The 8,654-nt window shown below is 37.9% G+C and overlaps 1 protein-coding gene across 1 annotated transcript; it reads left to right on the top strand.

Moving 5' to 3' along the window:
- The first annotated feature begins 447 nt into the window (after positions 1-447).
- Positions 448-8,069, top strand: LOC112433808 (uncharacterized). Its single transcript, XM_076880404.1, has 9 exons — positions 448-2,407; positions 2,707-2,853; positions 3,086-3,267; positions 3,511-3,647; positions 3,769-3,862; positions 4,127-4,459; positions 4,648-4,822; positions 4,912-5,036; positions 5,235-8,069. Exons 1-9 carry the CDS (start codon positions 2,323-2,325, stop codon positions 5,559-5,561), a joined length of 1,605 nt encoding a protein of 534 aa, XP_076736519.1. The 5' UTR covers positions 448-2,322; the 3' UTR covers positions 5,562-8,069.
- Positions 8,070-8,654: the final 585 nt, after the last annotated feature.

The raw sequence follows: 8,654 nt of genomic DNA, 5'->3' as shown, positions 1-8,654 counted from the left end.
TGGTAAGTGCTTAATTAGAACAGTATGGTACTTTTAGGTCACCAAGGCATAGACAAGAACCACTGAAATAAATATGAGCCCTGTAAATTTAGCTTCTAAAAACAGGGTAAAACGTAGCATGGTACACAGCAAAATCCGAAGTGTTGATGTGAGTTAAAATTACTGGTGTTAAAAATTTCGAGTTGAAAAGTGTTGGTTTGAGAGTTACAGTAACACTAACGGTGCTGAAAAAGCTCTGTAGCCGGAGTTATTTCAAAGAGTCAATACTATAACACTCATTTGGAGTTGATTTCCACATCCGGGTTTTTCGCGCTCATGGCCATGAGGAGTCCGCCAGAAGTTTGCTGTCAAGATCGAGGAGGTTGTTCAGGTAAGAACTATACAACAAGACCTATGTTATTTTATCATTATTAAATATTGTAACTAACTAGCCTATAACATTATTTATCAGAAGCATGCAATATTTTCCTAATGTGGAGTGTATTCATCTGCGGTAAGAGATGGGATTCGTTAGCTTAGGTAGCTAAACTATCCTCTATAACAAGTTAATATTGCAGCGAAAATAAATGCGTGCTTAATATAATTCTCAATTCTAGTTAGTTCTAATGTCATAAGAGAAATGCTTTCCAGTGTTCAATGCTTATTAAATGAAACGAGGGAGGAGTTAGCTATCCTCTGGATATGTTAAATGTAATGTTAAAATTTGAATTTGTGGTAGCCTAGCTGGCAGCTAAGACAAATGCGTTTAGCCCACTGCTTTTAAGGGAAGCGAACATTCGCCTCAGAAATATCCTATTTAAAAGTGAACTAAACAATCACATGGAGACGTTCAAGTCAAGTTTTGGAAAGCGTCAAGATAGGCTAATTACACGTGCTACCAGCGAGTTTAGCAGTAGCCTAGCCTACAAATCTTTGAAGTGGCAGGGGGTTATGGAATTCTGTTAGATGTTAGTGACCAAGCAAGGCGCGCTGCGTTTGTGCATGGGTTGCTTGCTAACGGTTAGGATATATCATACATGTTGTAGTAGGGCTGCTCAATTAATCGAATTTTAATCACGATTACGATCTGGGCTTTCAACGATCATTAAAAATGACTGAGCCGATTATTAGCCCCTCCCTCGTGCTTTACTCTCGCGCTGCTCCGTGTGGCAAATCGAGCGCACCTCTCTGCATTTCGAACACGTGTCACAACAATTAAGAGGACCCGAGGGAAGCTCGGAAAGCTAAGCAGAAGTTATTTGGAGAGGAGAGTGACTGCCGTTGGTTGAAAAGAGAGGTAAAAAAAACTTCAGTGGTGTGGAAACATTATGGGTTCGCGGAGTCAGACGTGGATCAAGTAGACACAGTGTGTAAACTTTGCTACAGTGTTGTAGCTGCACCACAGAGCAACACTGCAACGTTCACTAAACATAGATGTTTACATTTTTCATTTATTTTTTATATTGCAAACATTTGCACTGTTATCAGTATTTGCACACTATTTTATATTATTTTTTGACAATCTTTAAAGTCATTATTCAATACATTGTTATTGTTAAATAAATATCGTCAAATAATCGAGATCTCAATTTCAGTGAAAATAATCGTGATTATCATTTTTGCCATAATCGAGCAGCCCTATGTTGTAGTAGGCCTAATCTAAGGGAACATTTTCCCCTTTTCTACAGTTTTAGTGAAATAGGCTACCATCCAGTGTTTAAGACAAAGCGGTATAACGACTGAGGGTCGTTGACGTCGCCTCCACTGATAATCCTAGCATGTCGTGTCACAAAACAACCACCACAAAGTAGCAACTAGCCAGACGGCTGTGCATGTGTCAGAAACTCCCGATATAAATGTAAGACTTGCACTCATTAATTTACAGTATAAGGGATATTTGTTGTCATAAGTGAAAGCGTGATGAAGGCAGGTGTGCGTTCAACAGGAAATTTTATGTGGATTATCATCCTGACATGGTTTAAACAGAGATGCTTTTCCCCAAGTAGGCTACAGCGATTTACTCGCAACATAGCAGAACTAAGTATCTAGCCTGCGTGCAGACGAGAAGATCGCCGTTGTCGTCTTATAAACATGTGGATGGGTGGATAATTCATTGGATGCTATTTCTGTGTACCCAAGTTCAGCTATTTTAGTGCGCAGGGGGAAGCCAAATTATGTTCCTGAGGTTGAAGTGGTCTGTCACCCCTTCACAGATCATCACACAATGTATAGCCTAATATTTTCTTAAAGTTGTCCGGATTTGTTGCCACTTAAGCTATGGTTTAAATATATGGTAAAAAATATTCTGTGCCCCCTTCTCTCCACCAGGTGCTGTTGTAAGACATGTTGCTGAAAGTGAAATACCTCAATGTAAAGAAGTACATTAAATTGCACGCAGGATTCACTTATCTAGAATTCATCAGTGAAGGTAAGATAACCTGGCAGAACAAAATTTGTTGCACATGTATCAGTTCATCATGTTTGCATCTCATCTATTTAAAAAATGAATTAAATGTTAACACATTTTATTTTAATGTGTGACATTAAAAACAGTACAGAGCAGTAGGCCTAGGCCTATATTGTTGCTGCAGACTTGTCTAATTTAACCATTTTAAAGACAGGTAAAACAGCTGTTAATAAATATTAGCTAAATAAAAAAGTCAAAATTAGTTTTTAAAAAAGTTTTTCAGGCGTTTTAGGTGACATTATGCTTATCTTTTTGTAAAGCCAAAACCAAGTTTGGACTTCCGGATGCTGCTGACCTTGATATTTTCGATGAAACTGACACAGCTGTCGAAGAAGACATTTTTCTGGAGTTACTGGAGGCCCAACCAGACCTATGCCTGACAATACGTGAAAAGATTTCAGATGAAGGTAAATGTTATCATAACTTAAATTTTCAGAGTATAGCCCACTCAATGTAGAGCCAAGTTCTTTTGCTCTTGATGCAGATGACATTGACCTGTCTTCATGCAATATACATGACAGTGGACAGGGCTGGGTCATATTTGTATAGAATGTTGTCTGAACATGAACATTGAAATTGTGTTATTAATGGCATTGTGGAGTAGCCTAAAGAAAGTTAACCAAATCATCTCTCCCAAAGATTTTTGTCCTTTAGCTCATTCCACACCATCCTCCTCGGATACATTATCTTCCCTCACGGACACTATATCACTTTCATCAAGTGACAGTGACCTCAGGGAAAAGGGCATTCCTGCAGGCCGCAGTAGATCCAGCAAAGACAGTTCTGCACCAAATGTTTCTGTGTCAGAGGCTGCAAAAGAGGTAATTGAGAACAGAAAATGTCTTTTGTATTTTTGAGTTGACACCATTTATACTGTAGATTGTTATACAAATTGAAATTCAAAACATGGTGGTTCCCAACTTGCCCTGTATGAAAAAATGTTAGTAGAAGTTAGTGCTTCTTGCTAGATATGTCTTTCACAGGTTTGTTGACATTCCTCTAAACTTTCACCTTTACTGACAAACAAGTTTTTATTGTTATTATTTTCCCTTTTATATGAGCAGATGGTTAAAAATGCCTTGACTAGGAAACCTGGTGGAGAGGAAATTCTTGAAGAATACAATGCCGAAAATTCACTGAGCCACCGCACCCGGCGGCAGCTTGTTAACATATTGGCAAGTGATATGACTGAGAGACATGGGTAAGAGTAATAGTACCTAATAAAAAAGTAAAGATGGGCCATATGGAATATTCTTGTAATGTATACTGCAGTAAAGACACATACTTCTGATTTAACATTGTCAATTGTATTTCCTCTATAGCAGAATTCCCTCCCGTAAGCAAAAGGAGAAATATGCCCTTGGAATAATTACACTCTTTCCCTCATTGAAGGATCCATTTTCTCCAAACGGCTATGTAAGTCATGCAGTGATTGTAAAACAGCACATTATTTAGTTTTCATCATGGAATAATTACATCAGCTAAATGATTTAAAAGAAAAATCTTAATTCCTCTTTCGTAATAACTATTGTCATAAAACTGTATTGAAATTGTGGATGTTGTTTAACATGTATTGCACCTGTTACATGATAATAGTCCTTGGGTTTCTTTTTGCTGAATCTGCAAAGTCTGTAAGATCGCATTTGATGTTTATTTTTCATCTATGTTTAAATGTGACAGGAGCATTTCTACGACGGAGTGAAAGGCACTGGATATATAGCGTGGCGCCTCAAAACCATGTCCAGGTCTACAACCAAACGGCCAGTGAAGGAAGTCCCAGTGCATCAAGAACACGGGCCTAAGCGCAGAAGATTAGCAACCACATTGCCTCAGCAACTTGATGGAGATGCCTGCAAGGAGGCCATCTCATTTCTTGTTCACTCTCCTGATGAAGCAAGTGTATTTCAGAAGATGAAAATGACGTTCCAACATCGCCAGGATCTGGTGCATGATCCACAAAGAACTGCAGATGTCTTCAAAACATTTCCACGCTTTTTGGATGTCAAAGGACTAGTAAGTCAAATCACTTGATATTTTCAACTGTTAATCCTTTTTTTTTTGTTTTGCTGATGTGGATGGCAACAGTAAAAGATGTGATCATTGGTCATCCCAGTCAGGCTATATCCCATATTGGTCAAAATCACATTGCAATGTAAACAATGTTGAGCACTGTCTTTATGTCCTGTGTGTATGATGAACAGGTCAATCAAGACTTCCTGCTGCTGTTTGGTGCTGAAACAGCCACCAAGTTGCTTGAGAAGTGGGACATGTCATTCAAGCCAAAGGTTATTAAAGAAGCCAAACAGCTGACTCAGTCAACTGACCTGTGTCGTTTGATAAAAGCTGCTGAGAAACCAACAGAGAGTGATGTAAATGGTAGGCGTCGCACCATGCTTGTTTGATTTTAATAATATTTATTTTTACCTGTCATTTTGAAATTGTTTTATAAATTCAACCATACACAGACTGGGACAGTGACATGGCCTCTCTGCTGCTACTCCTTCAACTTTTGCCACCCACAGCTGGACGAAAGAGGAGAACCAAAATAAGTCCAACTGATGCAGCACACAAAATGGTGCACTTTCACAAGGTAAATATGTTGTCTCACTTTTTAAAATCCTACAAAACACTTTTTCAGTTTTTGCACTTTTTAGTTTTCCTCTCCATGAAGTATGTGTCTTAGTATTTTGTAATAAGTTAGCAAGGCACATAATGTCAAACTGAATGAATGGTTCATACTCAGCAAGTATAAGCTAGGCCTATATGTCAATATCTCATTTGTTTTTAGTCATGCTGCAGCATTAATGAACACTTGCAAGCAAGAGATGGTAAACAACCATACATCCTCGCTGTTGGTCGAACCCAGAACAGCATTGACACCTTCTACATCGCAGTGGACAAACAGCTCATCCCCTGCCAAGCCACCAGCTCACTCAGTGCTTTTGATGAACTTTTCAAATCCCACTACGTGTTCAACTTATCTTACGACGAGTCACTGGTTCATCTCTACAGTTTTGTGCAGACCACCATATTCAACATTGATGCCACCTCAACAGATGAGTCACCACGTGTTCGTGAGTTGCGTGCCAAAATGTTGAATGAGAACCATGTTTAAATGTTTTATCTGTCAAACTCTGCATAGCACCAGTCAGGCTTTGATAAGTCATTTGCGACTAGGTCACAGTTTTTATCCAAGCACCAAATTTAAGTTGGCTTGTTCACAAGATGGTTGCAGCCGTCAGTTCACTACATATTCTGGTTTAAAAAAACATTTAAATAGTGTTCATGATGAAGATTGTTGTCAAAGTGGTGATGCAGAACCCTCAGAGTCATTTCAAGCTGATTTTGACAGATTACAAGATACAGACATAGCAGTTGCAGGAACAAGTGTTACTCAGAGCCTAGAGGTTGGGTGTTCTGAAAACAATGGGTCAGGTCAAAGAATTAAAAAAAATTCTGAAGCAATTTGCACTAAAATTATTGGTAAACTCAATGGTAGTGGTTTGGCAAATAGTTTTGTGTCATCACTTGTTTGTGATTTGGAAGATTTTGCTGATGGACTGCACTGTGAGTTTAAACATAAAGTACTGAACGTTGTGCCAACAGAAAATCCTGTTAGATCTCCAGTGGAAAAATGTCTTGAGACTTTTGACAATCCAGTTGAGAAGTTCGACACTGAAGCTAAAAGAAAGTCATATTTCCGTGAAAAATGGGGAATTGTGGATCCAGTGGAAAAGACTTTAGGAATACGCTATGATACAAGGTTAAATAAAAAATCAGGCACTTATGACCAGGTACCAGTAAAAGACACTTTTGTGTACATTCCAATTTTGGAAACAATCAAATTTATATGTCGCAATTCTTATATTTGCGAGCTGCTTGCTAAACCATGTGTATCAAAAGAAGACAGATATGAAGACTTTTGTGATGGGAGTTACTATAAGTCTCATCCATTGTTTTCAAAACCACAGACTTCTTTGCAAATTCAGCTTTATTATGATGACTTTGAGACTGCTAATCCACTTGGTTCCAAACGTGGTGTTCACAAAGTTGGTGCAATCTATTTTGTCCTCAGAAATCTGCCTCCAAAGTTAAATTCTGCATTGATGAACATTCATTTGGTTGCATTGTTTCATGCAGAAGATGTGAAAAAATACGGCTTTGATCCTATTTTACAGCCTCTGATTGATGACATAAAGTTTTTGGAGAGCCATGGCATTGATTTACCCTTCTCATCTGAAAAGGTCCATGGCACTATATGTCAGATAACTGGGGACAACTTGGGGATGCACTCAATTTTGGGTTTTGTTGAGTCTTTCAGTGGACGTTACTTTTGTCGTTTGTGTTTAATTGCAAAACAGGATGCACAGAGTGTGTATACTGAGGATGATCCAAAGATCATCTTACGAGGGAAAGAACTTTTTGAAATGCACTGCAGTGAGTTGCAATCTGATCCTCAAAAGCTACATGTGTTTGGCTTAAGAAAGAATTCTACACTGAACACTCTTCAATTCTTTCATGTTTGCCAGAACTTTTCCTTGGACATTATGCATGATATTCTCGAAGGGGTAGCACAATATGAGATAAAGTTACTGTTGGAATATCTGTCAGACAATTTTCTGCCGAAACCTGCTCTTTTGTCACGGATCTATGCTTTTGACTATGGCTACTTGGAGAGCAAAAATCGTCCAACAAGGGTGAACTTAGACAGTAGTGGTAATAGTATAGGTCTTAACTCCATTCAGACTCTTTGTCTGATAAGAAACATTCCTTTAATTTTTGGTGATATTGTGCCAGAAGGAAATCAGAACTGGACTATGCTATTGCTATTGTTGCAAATAATTAACATCATATTCTCTCCATCTGTTACACATGGCATGACTGTGCTTCTAAAACATTTAACAATGGAACATCATGACTTGTTCAAATTGTTGTATCCAGGTAGGAACATGATTCCCAAACACCACTTTATGTTGCACTACCCAACTTGCATCAGAAAAATTGGGCCATTATTGCATGTATGGAGCATGAGAGGTGAGGCTAAACATAGGGTGTTCAAAGACACCCTTAAGAACTTTAAGAACATCACAGTGTCACTTGCCAAAAAACATCAAACATCCATAGCATACAAGTGGGAGACATGTCCTTTAAGCCATGTTGAGTATGGGCCCTTGAAATCATTTGATGTTGATAGTGAGGAAAATAGTGAAATGATCTCCCTAGGCTTGCCTGCTGTTGCAGAAGAGGCTTTCTCTGCTAATTGGGTTAACATTAATGGGACTGAGTACAGAACAGGATTGGTCATTTGTTGTGGTTCTGAACATGAGATGCCGGTGTTTTGCAGAATAAAAACAATAGTTTTGGTCAATAGTCACACCTACTTCATAGTTCAGAAGCTTGTGGTTGAAAATTTCAGTGAACATTGCCATGCTTATAAAGTGTTTGAAACGGATGAAAAAGATGTTGTTAAAGCAGACTGTATTGAAATATACAAGCCCTTTGATTTGCAAAGTGCTTATGGTGATGATGATGGTCTGTACATTGTGCCATTATTTTTGTTGTGAACGTATGCTGTATGGTGCTTGGAATTTAATATTTATTAAAATTCTTATGTGACCAATTTTATGTTTTCTCCTTTTATCCTGTAAAGGGACTTAACAAGGACTTTCACTGAATGTAACACAGTAGTCATACAGTAATTGCACTTTAATGCATTTTTGTATTCAGACAATTAATACAGACTAGTATTTAAAAGCTCATATATGTCACTTTAAAGTGCCAAAATAACACTGTAAAAGTTACAGAATAACACTCTAAGTGAAAACAGTCAACACAATCCAGTGTGAAAATAAACACTTAAAAGTGTCATAAATAACACCATAGTTGTTGTGTAGTAACACCCTCAGTGAAAAGAGTTAACCCAAGCCAGTGTAAAAGTGAACACTTATCAGTGTCCTAAAACAACACTATAAATGTTAGGTAGTTACACTCTGAGTGAAGACACTTCACACCATACAGAGTGAAATTTTAACACTATGGGTGTTATATTTTTAACACTACAATGGAGTTAAAATAATAACACTTTGCAAAGTGTTACTTTAACTCTAAACCAGTGAGAATTATATAAACACTGGAAAAGTGTTAACTTTAACACTATAGGAGTTGAATTAACACTGGAGATTTTGCTGTGTAAAAGGAAACTTTTGCC

Source organism: Maylandia zebra, linkage group LG23 (genome assembly GCF_041146795.1).
Source record: "Maylandia zebra isolate NMK-2024a linkage group LG23, Mzebra_GT3a, whole genome shotgun sequence".
NCBI lineage: Eukaryota > Metazoa > Chordata > Actinopteri > Cichliformes > Cichlidae > Maylandia > Maylandia zebra.
The sequence above is the reverse complement of the archived record's forward strand: the minus strand, read 5'-3'. Positions and strand labels throughout refer to the sequence as shown.